Source organism: Oryza sativa, chromosome 1 (assembly GCF_034140825.1).
Source record: "Oryza sativa Japonica Group chromosome 1, ASM3414082v1".
In the NCBI taxonomy this organism is placed as follows: Eukaryota; Viridiplantae; Streptophyta; class Magnoliopsida; order Poales; family Poaceae; genus Oryza; species Oryza sativa.
This window is the reverse complement of record NC_089035.1, coordinates 606,315-630,492: the sequence shown is the minus strand read 5'-3', so window position 1 is coordinate 630,492 and position 24,178 is coordinate 606,315. Positions and strand designations below refer to the sequence as shown.

At 39.3% G+C, this 24,178-nt stretch overlaps 4 protein-coding genes across 4 annotated transcripts; 2 read left to right on the top strand and 2 right to left on the bottom strand.

The window, feature by feature from the left end:
• Positions 1-1,207: 1,207 nt before the first annotated feature.
• On the bottom strand, positions 1,208-1,765 carry LOC4326114 (uncharacterized). Its single transcript, XM_015774310.3, has one exon. The coding sequence runs from the start codon at positions 1,714-1,716 to the stop codon at positions 1,381-1,383; it is 336 nt and encodes a 111-aa protein (XP_015629796.1). The 5' UTR covers positions 1,717-1,765; the 3' UTR covers positions 1,208-1,380.
• Positions 1,766-4,377: 2,612 nt separating this feature from the next.
• Positions 4,378-5,261, top strand: LOC4326146 (uncharacterized). The gene has a single exon (XM_015779924.3). The coding sequence runs from the start codon at positions 4,389-4,391 to the stop codon at positions 4,914-4,916; it is 528 nt and encodes a 175-aa protein (XP_015635410.1). The 5' UTR covers positions 4,378-4,388; the 3' UTR covers positions 4,917-5,261.
• A 4,956-nt stretch (positions 5,262-10,217) lies between these two features.
• MFT2 (protein MOTHER of FT and TFL1 homolog 2-like) lies at positions 10,218-13,329 on the bottom strand. The gene is made up of 4 exons (NM_001372198.1): positions 12,982-13,329; positions 12,815-12,876; positions 12,388-12,428; positions 10,218-10,804 (listed from the first exon to the last, which is right to left on the bottom strand). The coding sequence occupies exons 1-4, from the start codon at positions 13,174-13,176 to the stop codon at positions 10,578-10,580; spliced, it is 525 nt and encodes a 174-aa protein (NP_001359127.1). The 5' UTR covers positions 13,177-13,329; the 3' UTR covers positions 10,218-10,577.
• A 6,920-nt stretch (positions 13,330-20,249) lies between these two features.
• Positions 20,250-22,249, top strand: LOC4326144 (transcription factor RHD6). Its single transcript, XM_015788212.3, has 5 exons — positions 20,250-20,961; positions 21,069-21,212; positions 21,339-21,404; positions 21,526-21,591; positions 21,764-22,249. The coding sequence occupies exons 1-5, from the start codon at positions 20,461-20,463 to the stop codon at positions 21,872-21,874; spliced, it is 888 nt and encodes a 295-aa protein (XP_015643698.1). The 5' UTR covers positions 20,250-20,460; the 3' UTR covers positions 21,875-22,249.
• Positions 22,250-24,178: the final 1,929 nt, after the last annotated feature.

Sequence of the window (24,178 nt, the reverse complement as noted above, 5' to 3'; positions counted from 1 at the left end):
AGCAAATAGCTAGACCCTTTTTCAAATAGCTATAACCGAGATTTAAAACCTCACTTTTAATTTTATTCTTAAAAAATAAACCTGAATTTTAATTTGATCCTGTGGCTAAGTGTACTATATACTGTGGCAGCCTGACGTAATTTAAACGTCTCCATTATTATGGCTGTGTTATTTCCTCACTCTGTTGTCCATTTTTGTGAGAGTGATTGGAATATTTTTCTTCTTTCTTTCTGTATCTATTCTCAATATCATGATATGGGTCCCCACAGATCAAGGGGTTGTCACAAATTTGCAAGTAGTGGCATTTTAACTTTTGTTTTGTTTTTAGGAATCAGGGTTAAGAAATGGGGAGATGCTACTAACCATGTTGTGTAGAATAAGTTACAGATATGCTAATAATTTGTTTTTCATCAGAACGTTGGGGCCTAACCTTTTGATCATCTTTTTCCTTGGTGACAGTGATGGAATTGGATTAGACCTTGGCGCTCCAGTGATGTCATTTGTGAAATGCACATACTACTAACTCGTGGACTCTCTGTAGATTGACAAGTGGCAGATTACCTCTAGTACCTTTTCACCATCAACAAATGCACTTTCAAAGACCAGGCCTTTGCAAATAAACCAACTTATTGTGTCAAGTTTAGTGGTAATTGCTACTGTACTAGCAGATCAGATCAGAAATGTATGCAGATGTGCACATCACACCAGTCTTGTTATAGCACTCAACTAAAACATGCTAATAGGCATGACTCATGAGGCACCCTATCTTGCTCACGAAAATTTTAGTGCTTTAATCCCATATTATACAAGGGTGCAGACAACTGAAATATGATGAGAATTTTGTTATAAAAGATAAACACAAACAAGTCAGTAATATTGACATCAGAAAATAATGAGTATGTAAGGACATGCAATTCTGTTAGGCAACATTAAACTACTGAATGATTGGCTTATTGCCTCCTGAACTTATCTTCCTCATGATTTCAGGCTTCTAGTTAATGCCGCTTGAAACATTAAGCCATGAAGCTACTGCTTACCATACACACAAAAATCAAATTTGAGTAACAATTTCATGTACAAAGAATTTTTCTACACTTTGAAACTAAGTTCCTGGTTGGATTTAAGCTGAAATAGTGCAAATATCAAGTACATATGTATCTTTCCTTTCCTTTCCTCATGAACAAGAAACAGAGTGACTAGCACAGCGAGAGAGAAAAAGAGGAACTCCTTTTGACATAGTGTTTGCAACTATATATCTGATACAATACAAAGGCTATCAAATTACCATGTTACATGGCATCACACCAGCTGCAATATTCAGAAACATCATGGAATCTGAATTCAACTCATACATACAACATCAATGGCAGTGAGTACGATTCACTGCAAAAACACCAAGAAAGCAGAAAACACAAACACCACCGGAATCCATGCCAGCGCCGCCGTCCTCGCATGGCATGCCGCCGATGCAAGAAACCCTGGATCCTGCGGGAACATGGTGGTCGTCGTCGTCGGAGACGGCTCCGCCCAGGGAAACGGCTGCGTGGAGATCCCCGCCGGCGTCGTCGGGCAGAACGGGAACGGCGAGGTGGTCGCAGGTGGCGACGGCATCCCAGACGACGGATCGATGTCGGCCACCACGCGGGCAGCCGGCCACAGAGACACGACGGCGACGGCGGCGGCGGCGGCGAGCAAGATCGGCCGCAGAGACGGCATATTCGCTCTCCTTCTCGAGAGAATTTGTGCCAAAAGGAGGAGCGAGCTCACTAATCCACCAAGCTAATGGCTAAAAGTAGTAAGAAAGATGGAGATGTTCGCCGCCTTGAGAGACGTCGGTGACCGTCCGATGCCGATCGGACGGCTGCCCGTTCTTGCAGTTGAGCGGCGGCAGAATGATAGGCTTCATTTCGTCTTCTTCCTTCTCTTCTGAACATGATCCACTATGTTCTTATTGCAATCTTATTACTGCGTAAGTGTGAGGTTTGTGATAAGTTTCTAAATTAAGCTCTTGATTAGGTTGTGATCAAACTGGGTGTCGGTGGAGCGTCTCACTGCATGCAGCAGGTGAAAAGAATGGACATTTTGCCAATGTTACGCGACAACGACAATGTCATTCATAATGGAGAGTTTTTTCAGGTCAATCTGCAAGTCAATGGATCAAGTGTTAAAACAAGCTCAGAGACGTTGATTGCAGGTACGGTCTACCAAACATCAGTTTAGCTTTAGTTATGATCTGCTAACAAAAGCAGCTATCTTACCTAGTCTTCATTTATTAGTGAGTTAAATGTTTACATGAGCATGTTACATGTACATCTGTGTAGAACCCACATTGCGTAGCTCGCTTGAAAACCAAGTAACTGACAACTGAATATTGTTCAGAAAACTCTCAATCATGTGTAGTGGAGTACTAGTGTGTATGGTCACTGAAATGGCACTTTTAAGAAGATGTTGCTATTGCCTTTTGCTTCACTACTCGGCTCCATTTATCTGAAAAGATTAACTAAAGTCCCTTTTCTAATCATGGCTTTCATGAGCCTTAAACCCAAGTTTTTACAGACAAGTGACAGGTCGATGAATCAGGTCACTGTAAGAGCCCGTCAATGCATTGTGCAGAGCGTGCAGCATCAGTGCACCTTCAGCTGAGGACATTGTGTTGGTTGTGATGTCAAGCATGCTGATTTGAACCTAATACACAAAAAAGAAGAATTGTTAGAAAGTTTGGAGCATTTGCAAGAGATGGTACAAAGGAGGGCAGGCCTAGGATGGTGACCGGCCACCAGCAACGATGATCTGTTTGGGAGCACACACACACACATTGAGACATATGGCTGAGAAAGAGAGGTCTGGAAGGGGAGGACTCCAAGAGTCCAAGTAACAGGAGGGCACTGATGATAATGCAGGCTTGGAAAATGGAAAGCCATAGCCAAGTGGGTAGCAAACAACCACCTCTTGTTCCACTGGAAAGGCAAGGCCTGCAGTGCAGCAGCAGCATATCTTTGCTACTGAATACTCATCCTCTCCTACCCTATCCTTCCTAGTGTCCATTATCTTCACTCACAGAAATGCATATTCTTTCTACTTCTTTTTGGCCATGTATCCCAACTACTTTTCAATCATACATGGAATCAGAAATGTATGGTAAATACTAATATAGACTCATGAAATTTGTGATGAGTGAAATGGTAGAACTGCAGAAATGAGGAGAGGCAGGTCTTGTTGACTGTGACAAGAGCGATTGATATATAAACCATGAAAGATAAGCTATATCTGCCAATTTTGTTGTATCCCTGTGTTTTTTTTAACTGACTGACTGACATATGAAAGAAACAGTTAAACTTCCAGCTCCAGGCGATGCCCATAGCTTTGTTCTTGTCATGATCAGTTGAAAAGATCGGAGCATCTGGTATCTATCACTCTCTCTTTCTGTGAAACAGTTCCTAATTTTGCACTGAATCAGCGCCACTGATGCATCTTAGTGAAGATACTTCTGTCTGCAAATCAACTTCACAGCACATTCCCCATCCACCAACTCTGCCATTAGTATCCCGTCTCTAGTTTCAGAAGAGTAGTATCTTTCTTTCCACAGAATGGAAAAGATTACAAGTGGTTGCTGTTCGGACGGTGGTTGATGACTTGTCGGTCGTGACATCATACACGAGCGAAAAGGAGGATCCAATACTCTGGATTCTGAAATTCCAACGATAAAAGATGAGGAAAAGATAATAGTAGGGCTCTTTTTTACAGAAGTTCAGACTTCAGAGTGTTTCATGCATGGGGATGTTCAGAGAAATGACATGGATTAACCCATAAATAACTTTGACGATCCAAAAAGGTCTCAAAGAATCGCTATCCGCTGGTTACGGATGTTGATAGTCGTCTTTAACTCATTATTAGGTAAAATACAAGTCTACTTTTGGTGCATGCATGGGCATGGCGATGGAGACTTGCTGTTCTTCGTTTTCTTCAGAAGTTGCAGTGTAATAAAACCGACAAATGACAAGCAAAATACCCAGCTAGTCAACCTGATCCAGCCCAGTATATTTAGCCCACGCATGTTGTTTACAGGCCCAAAATTTTTCAGCCCAAGATGAATTTGAAGAGAGCCCAGCCCAGCCTAATCTCCTCTGTTCGAACAGAACAGAGTATATAGCCATCCATCCGGTCAAAGCAGCCGGCCACGTGGCGTGTCCCCGTTGGCTGTACTGGACGCGCGCGTGCAGCCTGCAGCGGAGACCGACTTGACCGCTGGTCTCCGGCGACGACTTGTCAGCCGGTCAACATGAAGTGTGTAGCACGGCGACGATTTCCGGTGCACACATGCTCACTACTGTCGCAATGGCAAGCTCATATACTGTCTGACCAGCATTAATTCCGGCCAGCCGCGAGCCATGGCGAGGGCAATCCTCCTCCATCTCCACTCCGACGAAACCGTGCCTCTCCTCGTCGTCATCGTCGCCGCGGTGGCCGCCGTCGCGCTGGTCATCGTGTCGCTCTGCACGAGCAGCAAGCACGGCAAGCTGTGGAAGCAGCAGCAGCAGAGAAGTGGGTCGTCGTTGCCGCAGCTGAAGGCGGAGGAATCAGCAGGCGGCGGCGGCGGCGCCAGCCGGAAGCAGCTGCTGGCCACCCTCAGCGGCATCGGCGGAAAGGCGGCGGCCATGGCGAAGATGGTGTCGTGGAACAGGCGGTCGTCGCGGCAGGGATGCAGCAGCGACGACGACGACGAGGCCGGCGGCGGCGGCTTGGCGGTGGAGGAGGAGGAGGCATTGTGGAGGAAGACCATCATGATGGGAGACAAGTGCCGGCCGCTGCAGTTCTCCGGCCACATCGCCTATGACTCCGACGGCAACCAGCTGCCGGCGACGACCATCAGCAAGGAAGCAGCCAATGCGGATGCGGTCAACAATATTTATGTTTAACAATCATATGCATCGAGAGGAAAAATAAATAATAGTAATTGTGTACATGAGATGCAGTGATGTACAGAATGACAACCTGCTGCGAAAACGTCGAAAAGGTCCATATTCTAGTGGTTACAACTTACAAGTGTCATAGTAGCACCTTAAGTCTTAGGTTGGACTCAAATTTTTCAGGATTTAACGACTTTATGCTTCAGTGGTAGACGATGTACCCATCAATAGCGAGATGCCTATAATGACTTTGTCAATTTACAGTATTTACTGGTCCAGCCAGTGTCTTTATAGGAGTGAGTGTGTGTGCATTGTGAGTGTCTATTGTACTGTGTAATTTAAAAAAAATGACAACGTGCTAGCTACGGAGGGAGGAAGAAGTGTAAGTGGGACATGTGGTATGTATGTATCTATCTATTATATTATTAAAACAGCTTTGAAACGAGGCACCACGTTCGCTGTGGGGGCTAGAAATTCCCACGTTAATCGGAGAAAAAAGAAAAATCTAGACCGTTAGATTATACTAGGACTAGACTTTGATGGTGTAGATTAACTTTGATAATAGAAGTCTGAATAGAAAACAACTGCTAGATCAAACGGACAACACTGATCAAGTACTAGAATACAAGTCCAAATAGGTGGACGTACTCCTGCTTTGATTCTTTCCTTATCCTAGATGGATACTAAGGATCAATCAACAGATCAGGTGATTAGGATTCAAACACAGTGCGTACATATATATTTTGGAGCCAGTATAATTAGAATTAAAATGTGATTTTTTTTTTACCTATGGATGAAAAAAAGAATAAATAGACCAGAAAACTTATGCATTGGTAGAGATACATCTCTCCGTCCAACTAGCTAAGGCGTGTTCAAATTTAGTACGATCTTAAAAACTAAAGTTTAACTTTAAATTTTTCATTGTAGCAACAAAATCATAATCATATAAAATTAAATTTAAATGAATATCCAATGATATTATTTTTAACAACTAAAATTTAATTTATAATAAAATACAGCTTTGAAAGAAGGCACCACGTTCGCTGTGGGGGCTAGAAATTCCCACATTAATAGGAGAAAAAGAAAAAACGAAAAGGAGAGTCCAAGTAGAAATACAATCTAAAAATAGCTAAAATTCGGAATTAAAAATAAGCAATATTGAAAGAAGTTTCCATATAAGAACCCAATACAAGATTAATCGAAATTCGAAATAAAAATAAAATAAAATCCAAAATTAGAAAGAAAAAAAGAGACCCAAGTAGAAATACAATTTTAAAATAGCTGAAATTTGGAATTAAAAATAAGCAATATTGAAAGAAGTTTCCATATAAGAACCCAATACGAGATTAATCAAAATTCAAAATAAAAATAAAATAAAATAAAAATTAGAAAAGAAAAGGATAGTCCAAGTAGGAATACAATTTTAAAATAGCTGAAAATTGGAATTAAAATAAGGAATATTAAAAAAAGAGTCCATATAAGAACCCAATTACGAGATTAATTAAAATTGGGAATAAAAAAATAAAATCCGAAATTAGAAAAAAAAGAAGAGATCAAGTAGGAATACAATTTAAAATTAGCTGAAATTTGGAATTAAAAATAAGCAATATTGAAATAATAATCCATATAAGAACCCAATACGAGATTAATTAAAATTCAGAATGAAAAATAAAATAATATTCAAAATTAGAAAAATTAAAAGAGAGTTCAAGTAGGAATACAATTTTCAAAAAACTGAAATTGAAAATAAAAAATAAAAATAAAAATACTAAAAGAACACAATACGATATTAATTAAAATTTGAAAAAATAAATTCTAAAATTAGAAAAAGAAAAATAAGATTTCAATTAGGAATACAATTTATAAATAACTAAAATTTGTGATAAAAATAAATACTATTGAAAGAAAAGATCATCTAAAACACATGACGAGATAAATTAAGTAAGAGGCCTATAAAGGAGTAGAGTGGTGGCGGTTGATACGACATATAAAAATTGTTAATAAAACACCAAATAGAATCCTAATGACGATTAAAAGGAGGGACGACAGACAAGCCGTAACGCAAACGAGCAATGCGATTGCTGGGACTACTAGAAAGTAAAAAAAAAAACCCCATTGATAATCATATTCAATTTTAAAAATCTCAATGACAATAAAAAGTAGAAGCAGTGGGCGGGGTGTATAGTAGTATAGTTTCAGAGCCGCTGATGTTTGACGTGACTTCTAGAAAATAAAAAATGAATTTCAACGATAGTTATGCTCAATTTTTAGAATCACAATGATAATAAAGAAAGAGTAGGCGGCGGACGGGCCATAGAGGAGCATAGCATAGTGGCATCGTTTGACGAGACTTCTAAAAAATTATAAAAAATGAAACCCAACAAGACAATAAACTCTAAAAACTACAAGGTTCAATTTTTAAAGGTTCTGAACTTTGAAAAAGTAAAAAAACAATGATTATCATGTTCGATTTTAAAATCTCAATGACAATAAAGAAGGGACGCAGCAGGCGAGCCGTAGAGAAAGTAAAAATGAACCGAAACGATAATTATGTTCGATTTTTAAAATCTCAATGACAAAAAAGAAAAGAGACAGTGGACAGACCATAGAGGAGTATAATGGCAACGTTTGACGGGACGTCTAGAAATTATAAAAACGAAACCCAACGTGACAATAAACTCTAAAAACTATAAGATCCAATTTTTAAAGGTTTCAAGGAGAATGAATAGAAATAGTGGTAGATCGAGCATGCAAATAAAGAAGGATATGTCATAAGGGGTAGCAAGTGGTGTGACTTTTAAAAAATGTATATAATTAGAAACACGGGGATGATAAGGTTTAATCTTTCAAACTCTTAAGACATGATATAGCTATTTAATAAATTTTAAGTAAAATCATACTAAAAAATATATGATTTTGTTTGGGTGCTAGCCGCGCAATTGCGCGGGCCACCCAGCTAGTTTCTGTAAAGAAAGAAAAAGAAAAAAAAGAAATCACTAACTATGCGGCTCATAAATAAACCGTCCGATTTAGTCCGGACGGATCGGATCTGTGCGAAATTGCAGTGGGGCGCTCAACATATTACAGGAAACCGCTGGATGTGTATTATTGGTTCGTCAATATATATACTCATCCATTCCCTTGCGGAACTTGTAAATGTTTGGCATCGAATTGAATTAGATGACGCATCATCCTTTTGGACGAATTTGATATATTTTTGCCTCGATCGATCCGGAATCCCCACACTGAGCTGAGCTCTCCCATTTCACTGGAGAAATATTGTACGCCACGTTATTGCCTCGATCGATTGTTAATTTTGGGATAATGAGGCCCATATGTATTGACTTGCGGTCGCCAGTGGCCCACTAAGTGTGGCCATCGTGCGGTTTGAATAGGCCCACCACTATGTAAGCATACAGTATTCGGTAGTGTAGATCCCCCGGTTGCGCGCGGACACGGGGGATCCTAATGGGCGATCGATCACCTGGAGACGGGGGTAGCGATCGATCCCCTCCTGCCTCCCTCCCTCCACCCCTCCAACTGGTTTCCTTTTTTGGCACCATATTACTTTTCTATTTTAGTAAATTTATACACCTAAAGTTTATACACCTCAAGTTTACACATCTAAAGTTTAGAGACCAAAAGTTTACAAGTCAAAAGTTTATATATCCGATTCAAATTTGAATTTGAATTCAAATATTTTATATATATATAGTATTTCTATACATCTAAAGTTTATAGACCTAAAGTTTATAAGTCAAAAGTTTACATATCCGTTTCAAATTTGAATTTGAATTATATCCGATTCATAAGTCAAAAGTTTACATACCCGTTTCAAATTTGAATTCAAATGTTTTCTATATATAGTATTTCTATACATCTAAAGTTTATAGACCCAAAGTTTATAAGTCAAAAGTTTACATACCCGATTCAAATTTGAATTTGAATTCAAACTTTTTATATATAGTATTTCTATACATAAATTTTTTTGACTTTTTGTTTTTTAAAAAAATTTTGTGTGGTGTACTGTAATAGAAGAAGGGGAGGAGGAAGAAGGGGAGGAGGAAGGAGGGAGAGGAGGGAGGAGTGTATCGTACAGGGGAGGGGACGGGCGGGCGGGTGATCGCTCATTCTCGCGCGGACGCAAGTAGGCAACCCCGACGATCACCGGAGAAGCACCGCGTGCGGTGGCGAGTTTCATCGATCTCCGTGATACATTATCACACACACAGAAACAGTTAGTAGTTCAATATATATATATATATATTTGGTGGAGGCCAGTGGAAAGAGCGGAAAAACGATGGATGGATCGAGGCGGTGGCCTCGCGGCGCTAGCGCTCTGGACATTAAGGGCGGTGTGGGCGCGGGATTGCGGCGGCCGCCATGGCCATGGGAGGATAGGCGAGAGCTTTGTGTAGTTTGGGATTCTTCTTCGAGACGAGCGATGGAGACGGAAGCCAAATTCGGTTCTGCTGTCTTGTCTAGTCAGGCCGTCAGGGTTGGGCCACTTGTTGGATCGATGAATCCCAACACGGCCCACTAGCTGCTTGCTTTTTTATTTTTCTTTTTGGAAACAGGAGCTTTTCTTGGCTCTTGCTAGCTAGTGTAAACAGCATGTACGTTTTAACGTGGGCTGCAGGGCTGGGGCACACCACAAACAACTCGATCGAACAGATCGAGCAAAATGAGTGCAAGTTCCGACAAGAGATCGACGAGTCTCTCTATATAGTTACATATATACTCCCTCCGTTTTAAAATGTTTGACACTGTTGACTTTTTAGCACGTGTTTAACCGTTTGTCTTATTAAAAATAATTGTGAAATATGTAAAAATATGTGTACATGAAAGTATATTTAACAATTAATAAAATGATATGAAAAGAATAAATAATTACTTAAATTTTTTGAATAAGACGAATGGTCAAACACATAATTTTTAAAAAGTGTCAAATATTTTAAAACGAAAAGAGTATATGCATAGCTAGCTGTATATACATATGAACATACCACTTGATCAGACGATCGAGCAACCACGCAAGTATATACTACCTCCATCCCAAAATGTTTGACGCCGTTGACTTTTTTAAAAATATTTGACCGTTCGTCTTATTCAAAAAATTTAAGTAATTGTTAATTCTTTTTCTATCATTTGATTTATTGTTAAATATATTTTTATGTATACATATAGTTTTACACATTTTACAAAAGTTTTTGAATAAGACGAACGGTCAAACATATTTAAAAAAGTCAACGGCGTCAAACATCTAGGGAAGGAGGGAGTATATGCTGTATCTGAGAGCAAACCACAAAATTAATTAAAGCATACAGTACAGTACAGTAGTATTATATATATATATATAGAGCCTGCATTATCCATGCATGCATGTACGTTGTTAAAACGTACCACACGACGGTGGAGGAAGATATATATGGAGAGAGTACTCGCTAGCTAGTACACAGTACGTGGACACGCACGTTCGTACGTATGATGAGGACATGCGTACGCAACGCAGTCGAGTTCCAGTAAGTATACTTGAGTTGAGAGCTAGCTAGCTTAATTATTCAAAAACTATATTATTGTAATAATATAGTAGGGCCGGCCGGCCGCATCCGCAGGCGTGCTTGCTTTCTTCATTATGGATAGATAGATAGAGATAGTAGGCTATTACTATTAGCGGCGGCGGTTGGCGGGCTCCCTCTGGGAGTTGAAGTGGACGACGGCGGTGGGGAGGCCGAGCTGATGGTACGCCGCGAATGCTCTTGTGTTGAAGTTGGGCCTGTCCGCCGGCGGCATCAGCGCGCCGTCCACGAAGCGCGCCTTCTGCTCGTACAGCACCAGCACGTACCTGTGTATCCCCACCGTCGGCCGTGGCCCCATGTACTCCACCATCTCCTCACCTGCATCCCCATATATCCCATTTCATTTCATATCATATCCATCCTTTTATTCACATATACTACTTTTTCATATTATGCATGCAATCTTGTACTCATCCCTCCGTTTCATATCAATTATAAGTCATTTAACTTTTATCTTAGTTAAAGTTCTTCAGATTTGACTAATACTTATACGTAACATCTATGACATCAGGTTAGTTTAACATTAAATATATATTATTTCGTATTGAAAATGTTAATTAGTATATTTTTCTGTAAATTAACTTGATCAAACATTAAAAAAAGATTAACTAAGAAATGGAGAGAATACATATCTTGCTAGCTACTCGTATTCCAGTAGTACAACTCATCTCAAGTCTCGACTCGATGGAGATATGCATGCGTATATGCATATGGAACTTTATTAGAACTACGAATGCATGCATGCACGCATACACGTGTCGCGCCACCTAAGCAAACGCTTGGTTGTGCATGGCTGGCACAGCTAGCGCTAGCTGCTGCCGTGACACGTGTGGCTGCCTCCCTTCTTCACATGTGTACATGCGCCCAGGGTGGCCATCCATCCATATGCATGCCTCACAGTTTGTGCCATCCACAAACTGTGTCGATATGCATGCATGCGCCGCAACAACAATGAAGCGGTAATTTCACACCAAAATAAGTACATTTCGATCTACTTCTAGCTACTTTCTTCATCTTAAAATGTAGCTGCCTAATACTAGATGTGATATTACCTAATACTATGAATCTGAAAATGTCACATCTAATACTAGATAGCTATATTTTAGGACGGAGGTAGTAGCAGTATAAGAGTATATATATATATATATATATATATATATATATGGGGGAAATATTTCCTATATGGGCACAGCTAGCTATCCGGCCCGGTCGTTAAGATCGATCGATCGCGCCATGCATATGATATGCACTGCCATTATACTGCATATGCTACCATTCGATGCCATCGTACGTAATGGGTTACGTAATATCTACAGATGCATTGCACCCAGTCATGACATATATATTACACCATCTAGCCTAATATTTTAATTATATGTATGTACACACAGCCAAATATTCATACGTAAGCGTGCTGAGTATATATGATTGATTGTGCACTAGTTGTACTTTGCACCATAGATCTAGAAAGGTGTGATGTGTACATGTATCCTGCTAGCTACTTCTTCCTAAGATGATCAACAAAAACAATATATGTAATTAACTACCAATCTAGTTATATTAGCTACTCTCTGGTATATATACATCTTAATTAGCAAATAAAGCAATAATATAATTAATGACGGCAAATATATTATTTATGTCATAATAAGGGTAACTAATTAATTGGCTTAATTTGGCCGTGCATGCTAACAGAACAAATATTATTAGTTATAACTCCTTAGAATGGATTAATTAACCAGCAGAGTATTAAAACTGAAGATTAAATTAACATGATATATAGTTTGCAGGTAATGCATAGACAGGCAACAAAACATAAGGTAGCTAGCTAGGAACATATCTAAATTAATTAATATACTGATGATCGATGAGGTAGGTAATTGGTACACGAGAGAACGCACCTTTAGATGCATCTGTTCCCCCCGGTATGTTAACCACGATCCTGTGCAAGAAAAAAGATGCAGTTATATGCATATATATATATATATATATATATATATATATATATATATATATATATATATATATATATATATATATATATATATATATCAAATTAAGGAAACTAACTTGAAGAGAGCTACAAGCTAGTGCTAGCATATGATCAGTAATATATAGATCATGCGCATATATATCCTATGCAATCATGTATATGGAGGAGTGATGGAGACCTGAGAGATCCGATCCCTAGGTAGGCATACGATGAATCATATCATATCATATATATGCATGCAAGTGTCAAGCTAGTGTACTTGTGGAGAATTGACACTTGTTGGTGTGCCACATCCCATGGGATGGATGGATGGATCGATCAGTGTGCATACATACCAGTGGAGAAACTCCCTCATGGATGGGTCGCTAGGGCTAGGTGCGTCCGGGTCCGTCATGATCTGCAAGCATGCGTTGGCGAGCGAGCAAATTGATCGATGGTCAGTAAATTGCTAGATAGATAGGTGATGATGCATATATATATATATATATATATATACAGATACCAGGGTGTAGAGGTCGTTGCGGCGGCCGGAGATGCGGACGAGGGGAGGGTAGTCGGCGGCGGATGGGCGGACGAGGCAGCCGTTGCTGATGTCCCTGTCGCCGTAGGCGGCGGTCATGGAGATGGATGGAACGAACAAATCCACCACCTCCCCGATCACCCGTCCCACCACCAGCGGATCCACGAAACGGGCCATCGATCTCTGGAGATCTCGACTTGAGCTCAGCTAGCCGCGGCCGGCAACTGTCTGCGGGCACTGCTATAGTGCGGCGCCGGCGCCTTCTCAGCTGCTGGTGGCTACTTAATTCTAGCGGCAGCACGCACGCGCCCACTCACTCGATCATGCTATAGCTAAGCTCTATCTAGGACTAGGAGTATATAGCTACAAATACGGTATGCGGCTATGGGTTTCTTTAGCTTAGCCTCGTCATGCATGGGACTTGGATCGTTGGCACCATGCGTTGGGAGACGCGACACGTGGCGACAGGATGGGGCTGTCTACAAGCGGCGTCTGTGCCCTGTGTGTATCCTCATGCATGATATGATCTGGCGTACGGTAGGGAGCCTCCCCTGCCCTGCCCTGCATGCATATATAGGACTATGTTTTTTCATATGAAATTTAATTAGATGATCTTTTTTATGTCATTGAGTTTGTTTACTCCTTTTATACCCTGAATTTTCATTTATCTGTTTTATATCCTTTATATGTCGATCGACCCTAAAATAAGTATTACTTTTTTACCTTCAGATCGGCATGCATGGAGAAATTTGTGGAACTACAGTTGAAAGTATATGTAGTAATGAATTTGTTATGTTAATATTAGATTTTTTTTTTATATATATATGAGAAGGTATTATAGAAAATGTAATATCTATGTCACCTTTTTCAATATGGTAAACATAAATTAAATTAGTCTCTTATCGCATTTGTTTTAGATAATGCATATGTAACAGTTACCAAATCTACTGTATGTAGCATCCAAAAAAATATTGTGTTTTTAATAAAATAAAAATAAAAAATGAAACCTTTTGTATCAGTATTAAAAAAAATAAAATTTATCATGAATAATACCTCACATATCAAACTCATGAATGAATGTAATAGTCTAGAAACATACTTCTACAATTCCAACAATATACTCCACAAATTAACTGTCAGCAGGTACAAAAGAAATCAAAACCAAAATTCAGTGTTATACAAAGAATTAATTGAGCAAAACTCGGAAGTATAGAAGGAATGGGCTGAAATTTCAGGACCATATAAGAAATTCTCTCATTGTAGGGTACAGAGAGAAATATGCTGTATAGGCTCTATCTTTCGATCTATCTATAATCGCTGGAAGCTGCAGGTAGCCTGGCCTGCTGGATAATTCCATCCATCACCTTCCTTCACATACTGCATGTCGGCATGTACTCCAAACTATATCAAATTTATCTACTGGAAATTACACTAGACTAGCTAGGCCCTATAACAACGAGATCGAAAGAGAAATTAAAAATGTTATTACTCATATACTCCCATGTCGTATAATATAAGGGATTATACATTTTCTTAAAAAATAATCAATAAAAGAACAAATCATATACAAAAGGTGGTAGTTGAAAAATAAACTAACAAAATAATTTGTTCATATATAAGGAATAAATTGGTAAGGTACGAAATACATTATTGTCTCGGATCACAAACCCCTTACATTTTAATACAAAATATAAGGACAAAATTTATTATATTATGGAACGGAGGAAGCTAGCGTTCTTTGGATGACCCAAGAGGCCGCCGTCGATGCATAATGATATGATGAGCCTACATGCATGCTTGCAGACTCCGATGGGCCACCACCCTCTCAAACCTAGCCGAATAGCATAGTAGTACTAGTATTACTCTCACCGTCGTAAAATAACTTCATATGTATTATATTTATACCCTTTGTTCAAAAATAAGTTCACATTTATCTTCTTCCTACCCATAATCGGCAAATCCATGAGTTTTAAAACATGAATATTATGGAATGACCTAATATCAAATAAATAGAAGGGGTGAGGCTTCGAACCCAGGCCGATTAGCCTATCACCTTATGAAGCTAGCTAGCCGGAATAACCCTAGGCGTTTCTCTCAAATCCATGAGTTTTATTTCTTTTACATATTTTATTTACGCGTCCGTCAATACTACTTTCTTATTGATGGAAGACGCTTTGGTCTTTTTTTCCCGGGGCTTCCTAATGGGCGCGCGCGCCGGCTGTGTGCTTAACTCACGCAGCCGCGCCCCACCCCCTCCCCCACGCCCCTGCTGCGCGATTAGCGCAAGCTAATTACGATCATTAGTGTTTAATACCGTAATTAAAAAATACACGTATAATTTAAAATTTGAGTTGTCAGTTTTAAAAATTTGGGTTAAAACTTTTGAATTTTGATATGGAAGTTTTCAACTAGATATGAAATTTTTTGAATTTTGAGTTGAAATTTTTGAATTCCAATATGAAATTTTCCAATTTTGAGATGAAAATTTTTAATTGAGTTGGAAGTTTTTGAAATTTGAGTTGAAATTTTTCAAAATTTGACTTGAAAGTTTTTAAATCTGGGTTGAAAATTTTTCAAATTTGAGATGATAAGTTGAAAGTTTTCAAAATTTGACTTAAAAAATTCAAATTTCGAGTTAAAAGTTTTCAAAATTTGACTTTACATATAGATTTTTCTTTTTCAATCTAGCACTTAAAAAAAATTCGGCAAAAAGACAAATCTTACTTTAATTATCGTCATTATCTAAAACTAACCGTATTAGTTAGCGTGTATGTGTAAAAAAATCCCGGAAAAACAAAAAGAAAGCTCACGGGTGACAAGGGCCCGCCACGTGCATGCGCGCGACTTAGAGAAGTCGCGCGTACGCTAAATTAGCAAAAACCGCTTTTTCCCTCTATCTATTTCTAGAATCAACAAATAAAGTTATTTTGAAATAGAAGAGAGCTCCATAGATAGTCTCTCAACTCAAAGTTCAAACTATGAAACTATGAGTACGTGTACATGTTGGGGTTCATATTCGTATTTCATACTTGATCTCAGGCTCTCAGCAAGATAGATAGATATATGGTCGTAGGGAAGAAACTGCGCAAATGCTAATCCGCGGTGATATATCTTTTATTGGGCTCAAATTGCCTTTGGCTTATGAATCAATTAAGCCTTGTTTCGTCGGCGACGAGGGAGCAACTGAATAGAGAAATAATTAAAGAAGCTGCATGAGAGATCGATCAAATTAAGAAGCTGCAATTTAATAAAGAATTCTGCAAACGGATCGAGATGCTGCCGGTCGACAGAGATGATCTACGTAGAGTAACTTGGCCGGCCGGAAATCGTGGTTTACATGCAGAGTCTCGACGTTTGTGAGCCGGCCGCCGACGTTAATTATGCCTTATTTCTGCCGGTGAATCGCCCGGTTAGAAGAACAAAACTCCGAACCCTTCGGAGAAGAAATCCCCAAATTTGGCCCATAGGCCCAGTCGGAATAAACACTCCATCAGCCATTTAGCCAAGGAATTGCGTACGGCCCATAGGCCCAGTCGGATTAGTTGAATACTCTGCATCATCAGGGTCACACACCCAAATGAATTTTCCTGAACCAGAGACAGAGTGCGGATGGATGTTGGTAAAATGGTACTAGGAACTACTACTGTCCACGTCGCATCCTCCTCGGGGGCACCGCTTTGGAAAAACCTCTTCGTGCAAGGATATTGTCATTAGTCTATGCATTGGCTTCGAACTTCAGTCCTAAGCCTAAAGGAGGCTTTATAGCTCCACATTTTGTTTTACTTTTCTCAGTTTGAGTCCTCTCTTCTCTTATTTGGTGTGTTCAACTTGTCTTGAACTACACTCTCTTCTGAAGTGGATCTTTGTAATAATTGGCTGTAGTTCTTTTTAAACAAAGGCCAAGATATTATATTCCACTATCTAAAAAAAACTACTACTGTATATCTAATCTGTTTTTGATATGTACTGTATATCGTCAGTAAGTATCGTCGATTAATTGAAAGCTGAAGATTGCGCATCGATCGTACTGTGTTAGCCTTACTGACGAGTACAGTACTGATATTTCAGCTAGTGTTGCCCTGCCCAGCTGCTACTAAGGCTTCCATCGGATGGCCTAATAAGCCAAAGAAAAGGTCAAATTTTAAATTTTTAAACTTAATTTTGAGATTGATTTTGAGATATTTTTAACGTTGTTTCTTTTTCAACATTGGCTTTTAAATCACCAAGAACACATATATAAAAGTTTTACCTACAAATTCATTTTTATTCTCTAATAAACCATTTTGGCTTATTAGGGAATAAGCCAAACAATGGGGACCTCCATCCGTACTGTTAGCCATAGTAGTGCTCTCGCCAACTGAAATTCTGAACATCTGTCTATATATGTACACCATCTGAACTCTGAATTTATCACAACAAATTAAAGAGAAGCATGGTGGGTGGATACGCGTGCTTAGTCAGTAGTATCATACTCATACTGCTAGTAATCTGCCGTTGCACTGCAATTAATTAGAGAACTAATATACTAGTTAACTGAGATATACTATATATAAGCTAGCAAGACTCGGAGTGCATGCATGCTATAATCAATGAAATCCGATCTGCAGATGCGTAGCTGCATGAAGCCAAGAAAGGATTATCCACTGATCAGCAAGGAATAGTACAGGGATGCACTAGTTGTTGTTTACTCTAACCCAGTATTATCAACACATAACTATATAATTAGTGTGGTGGACTGGTAGTTAGTATGTCTTGATACAGAATTTGTACATATAATATATAATTAATTAAGCTGTATTAATAACAGCGAGATGCACGGAGAGGGGCCATCGGTCGAGTGAGACTTAGCTTAGCTATACTATGCGGGCTGAACGACTACTGCGTCGCACGTCCGTCGTCAAGACTGAATTAAACTAATGAACATATAACTAACTAATTAATTTAAGGCGGTTGCAGATGATAGCATGTGTGCTGTGAGCTAGCTGAGCTACTTGGCCATGTGAAGCTCTGAACTGAAAAGCTTCATTAGCACTGGCTAGCTAAGCTATAGTAGTAGATCAATGCATGGGTCGCAAAAATGTAGTAACTGTCGTGGAAGCACGTCGAAGTTGCAGATCGCACACACACGGTAAGCACACGGGTTTAATTAATTAATTTGTACATATGTATGTATATATACCTACATTAATTAATGCAAGACGTGCATGTCCATCGAGTTTGTCGACCGATCATCATGCATCTACGAGTAGTACAAATTAGTTGAGTATTACTCTGTTTTAGTTGTATACCGTACGCCTACTAAACAAAATAATAAAAATAATATGCTGCATGTGCACTCTAGCTAGCCTTCCCAATCCAGTAACACTCCAATATATATGTACCGGGACACACGCATGGCCTTTCTAGGATTAAATTAACCAGTAGATGTGTAGAAAAAAATTTGGGTCGAATTGAAATGGCCTTTCTAGGATTAATTAAATTAACCAGTATTATAGAAGGACGAGAAATTAACCAGGTTTTAAGGTTGCGGTTCAAGAGGAAAAAGTACTTAGAAAATTCTTATCCAAGGGCAAAAGCGGCAGCTGAAAGTCTGAAACAACCATGTAAGATCGTATGACAAAAGGGAGAGACTACTATAGCAAAACTGGAACAATGTTTCACCCTAAATGTATGCTCTGTCTCTGTCTGTACTCTGTAGATGCCATAATTAATCCTAACAACATGTTGAGTGCTTGCTCATCTAGTCATCTGACAATTCTCTTGTTCTTCCTCACCTCACATACATGTTCCGTTGCTAATTAATATTGCCTAATGTTTGGGTTTCTTACTCTGATTTTTTTTGCGCAGGGATATCTTACTCTGACAGTCTTATCTTTTCACTTATACTTATAGTTATTAGCCAAAATTTAAATTTTCAACTTTAAATTTGGAGGTGATTTTAATGTTTTTTTCATCGAAGTCTAATTTTCAGCATTTTGTAAATATGTCGTTTGGCTTATTTGAGACCGTGAATTTGTTAAGCCATATTGATCTCCCCATTCTTGCAAGCCATCGAAGGTCCAATGTGTATAGTCATGTTGTTTCATAGAACCCATACCAGGACTGGGCTTGTACCATGCTTCTTGGAACAAGCAGTATAAGTTGCCATTTTGGAAATTAGGCATTGACATTCAATATCTGCATGATATTCTGACAGGAGCAATTTTCATTTTCCACAAAATGTATGTTACACATGTGTGACTGGTAATTAATTAACAGCCTGGATTTTTTTTACATTTTGACACTTTCTAAAAATTTATTTTATAAATATACCCTTAGACAAACTTCTAAAAATAGACTCTTTTTTCTAAGCTAGTAACCCTAATGTCAAGGTCCAACGTTATTGACGCCAACGACGATGGCGCCGACAACTTTGCCGCTAGCAACCGAGATGTACATCCTATTTGTAAAATAAATTTTATGAAAAAATTTAAAATGTAAATAATTTTCTTACAAATAGGACCTTGTTGTCGAGGGTCTAGTTGTAAGAAAAAATTTTACATTCTAATCCTTTTATAAAAAAATTTACATCTCTTTGACACCGATCCTCTTCACATCTGCAAGACTTAACTGCTACGAGGGCTGAGATTCGCATTGAAACATTGAACCTCGGCGTCAAGAAAAAGGGTTCATTTATAGAATAAGTTTTTCTAAATTTCTGTTTGTAAAATAAGTTTTAAAAAGCTAAAATATAAAAATCCAGAATTAATGGTTGTATACAGTACAATAGCCATTACATCTCCAGCAGTTACTTTTAATTTTGTCACTACGTGCACTCGCGACATGATGTGTATGATGCTTAAAAAAGGGTGCTTAACAAAGAGAGGGGCTATGTTATGAAGCTTGTGTCATTAGCATAGTCCTAGCTAACTAGCTAGCCTAGCATGCATGTCAAATATCTTAAACTAGCATCAACTTGATTTCAATGCCATGTGAAGAGAGGATATGATGCCAAGGAGTGTCTCTCGATCTTGAGCTAGCTAGCTGGAACATGCATGTGATCGAGTGGCTTGATCTCTAGTTAATTACCTCCTCCCATATATGATCCTAGCTAGCTAACAAGTGTTTATCTCACCATGCATAATTGCAAGTATATTCCGTTCATTGCCAGCTCAAAACCTCTCTAAAATACCACACCGTCTTAACAAGAATCCTCTTCTCAACTCTCTCTATATAAGTAGCTAGAAGCTAGGTATACCTACATATGTTTCATGCATACTGAGATCGATCGATCCATCAGGTTGCTACTACCAAGAACAGAAACCCTAGCTAGCTAGTTAAACATCATCGATCACCATTAGACTAATTTAGAGCTCTTGCTCGATCTTACGATACGCAACGTAGTGATCACACTGCTGTGCTGCATCGTATAGTAGCTAGCTAGCTAAACACAGAGCTTAATTAGCTGATTAATTAAGGTAGATGATGGCAGCTCAGGCAAGCAGCAAGCGCGGCATGCTGCTGCCACGGGAGGCGGTGCTCTACGACGACGAGCCCTCCATGCCGCTGGAGATCTTGGGCTACCACGGCAATGGCGTCGGCGGCGGTGGCTGCGTTGACGCCGATTACTACTACAGCTGGTCGGGGTCCAGCTCCAGCTCCAGCTCGTCGGTGCTCAGCTTTGACCAGGCGGCGGTCGGCGGCAGCGGCGGCGGCTGCGCCCGGCAGCTGGCTTTCCATCCCGGCGGCGACGACGACGACTGCGCCATGTGGATGGACGCCGCCGCCGGCGCCATGGTCGAGAACACGTCTGTCGTCGCCGGCGGCGGCAACAACTACTGTCATCGCCTGCAGTTCCACGGCGGCGCCGCCGGTTTCGGACTCGCGAGCCCAGGCTCGTCGGTCGTTGACAACGGCCTCGAAATCCACGAGAGCAACGTCAGCAAGCCGCCACCGCCGGCAGCCAAGAAGCGCGCATGCCCGGTATGTCACTGAATATTAATCAGATCACTGTGTCAAAGATTAATTTCACAAATTAAACCAGTAGTGAATTTCGAGTGAACCAACAGTATAATTTGTGTGTACCGCAGAGCGGCGAGGCGAGAGCAGCGGGGAAGAAGCAGTGCAGGAAAGGGAGCAAGCCAAACAAGGCTGCTTCTGCTTCTTCTCCTTCTCCTTCTCCTTCTCCTTCTCCTTCTCCTAACAAGGAACAACCTCAAAGCGCCGCTGCAAAGGTACAATAATTACTTTTCTGACTATGTTTAATTTGTAATTAACACGGTTGTGTTTTGATCAAATTAAACTGGATTATTATTCAAGTGAGTAGTATTCAATCTTGTTATATGTATATGTATGTGTAGGTAAGAAGAGAGCGGATCAGTGAGAGGCTCAAAGTTCTTCAGGATCTCGTGCCTAATGGCACAAAGGTGCGATTAGTTCTCAGTATAATTCTTTTGTTTTAAGTTAATTGCATGGCTCCTAGTCTATTATCTCTTGATTTTTTTTTTCTTCATGAGAATAACTATATATTCATGTTCGTGCCCGCAGGTAGACTTGGTCACCATGCTAGAAAAGGCGATCAACTACGTCAAATTCCTCCAGCTGCAAGTGAAGGTATATTGCAATACTATGCATGGATAGAGACCATCCATAGAATATATAGTAGTAGCTCTTTCAGTTCAGTTCACCGTAATTGATAGTTCTTCACTTCAGCTCTTATGTTTCACGCAAGTTTAGTGTCTATGATTAATTAGCTGACCATAATGATCTGATTCTGATGATGCAGGTTTTGGCTACTGATGAGTTCTGGCCGGCACAAGGAGGGAAAGCACCAGAGCTCTCTCAAGTCAAGGACGCCTTGGACGCCATCCTATCTTCTCAGCATCCAAACAAATGATGTTGTGCTGCTGACACAAAATGCATCAAATTTCACAAAGCTAATATTAAGTTTGATGCATGTAAGATCTTTAGAACAGAGGCAATGTAACAGGGCTTCTGCTCTGAAAAGATGAGAGAATTGTTCTATTGGACTTTCAGAGTTGGAAATCAGTCGTGCATCTTAGATGTTTTTTTTCACTCTTTTTTCCTAGATCAATTCTTTCTTGTTTTGTTGCCAAAGCCTGAGTAATGTACTTCAGTCATCAGAGTTCTTTCACTTTATAGCAAGGATGTAGTGTAGGTATCAGTTAGAAAACAAGAATCTGAGCACTGCAAATTCGCTTGCTACTGTAAATTACACTGCAAATTCCAATAAATGAATCCTAAATAGATGCAGTTAAATCTGCGCCCTCTGCTATTTATTTTCTCTTGTCAGCATCTGCATCTTGTTCATTGAAGCAACCAAGCAAGACAGGGTAAAAACAGAGAGAAAGCTCTAGACAGATCAAAGCATGATGCAAGTAAACTGGATTTTTTTTTTAACTTTCTCACGGTCGTGTGCAAGTAAACTGGATTTTATTATTAGAGCATGAGAATAATACTCCATATCATCCTAAATCGTGAATTGATCGAGGGAACCTTCCTGAGACAGATCAGAGTGATTAATATTTTTTATCATTTGGGCGGTCGGAGAAGCCTGAATGAATGCATGCATGATCGTGGAAATGTTATAATTTTCTCACTCGAAGATCAGCATTGACCTCTACCTGATCTACACGAACTGATGAACCATGTAAATTATTAGTAGTGACTCTACAATAATTTTGTTAGAGGCCTTAATTGGAGAATGTGATAAAATTTGTATTGGCTCCTACAGAGCATGTATTCTGCCCACTGACAATTTTCTGCTACAACATTGATAGCATGGCATCATCAGCTACTTGTGTTTTTCTCCAAGTCAAACAATTGTGTAATGCAACTAGAACTAATTTGGCAATTGGAGCGTGATTAGAGGAGCTCTAGGAGGAATCTGGCCAGACTTGGCTAATTCTAGGATGTTCTTTAACATAGCATAATATATATTTCCGGTGTGTATGCATGATCAACTTTGCCCAATCAAATGAAGAACTAAACAAGTTTAACTTCATCAAGTTTATCTAACTCTAGTGGACAATTCAATTGTTATTATGTGAGGTAGAGGCAAAGAAGGCGCCATTTTCTCTAATTTTCTTGCAAATAATACAGAAACCAGTCCAAAAAGTGATTAAATTGCTAGATGAAGAACTGCTTTTCTGGAGAACAGAAAAAAAAAACAATGACGAACATGCTATAGAAAAACTGGCAAGAGAAGCTATCCTCTGAAACCTTGGGTCATCATCAATGAGATCAATTCTAATGATAGCACTTAAATTTTAGCTGTCCAACACACGGCATGATGATACATGAATCATGATCAGATGCTTGACATGTGGTACTGACTGTCATTTACATCTTCATTGAATCATTATCACGAGATAATTGGTAAGAATGCAATAAACAACGAAGTTGAAATGCTACTAATCCCTAAATAATAAATGAGATAATGGCAAAGAAATGAGAGAGATGCCGTGTTATGCTAATAGTCGGTGGCTAGAGCACATAAACAGTTCTGTTTGTCATAAAAAGGGAGTGAAAAAATAGTGTGTGGTCCTAAGATCTACAGGTTTCTAGGTGGTATCAATCGTGCAATGCTTGGAGTCCCAGCAGAAGTTTGAGTCATGTGATTGTGTGACAACTCCATTAGTTTACTGGTTTGACAATGGGATGCAATGCAATATATTGTAGAAGTCAAACAAATCACTCAATGAGGATACGTATGTGTGCTTGTTTCCACATCAACATGCAGGAAATGATACCATTGCCATTTTAATTTGTGGCTTTAGATCCCTAGATGTTTCCCAGGGGAAAATTATAAAACATCTGATGCTTCAAGCATTTACAACTGATGGCCATGAAGCTTGAAATACCCCTCAAGAATTTATATTGGTTAACATTTTGAAAACCTTTCAAAAGGTTTCAAATATTTGAAATTTTGTGTTTATTATGGCTTTAAACCTTCCTATTGTGTTATTGGTGAATCCAGATGGAAAAGGGAAACATGGGGGTGCTATTCTGTGAGCACATCATCCTGTCCTTTGAGGTCACATTCCAGCAGAATAAAATCTACAGATTCTTCAGAACCATCTAGTAATGTATTGTATTCTCAATTCTCAGTTTCATTCCCATGTGACTTTTGAGTGCACACCTTAAATTAAAACTGCATAAGACTATGGATTCATGGCAT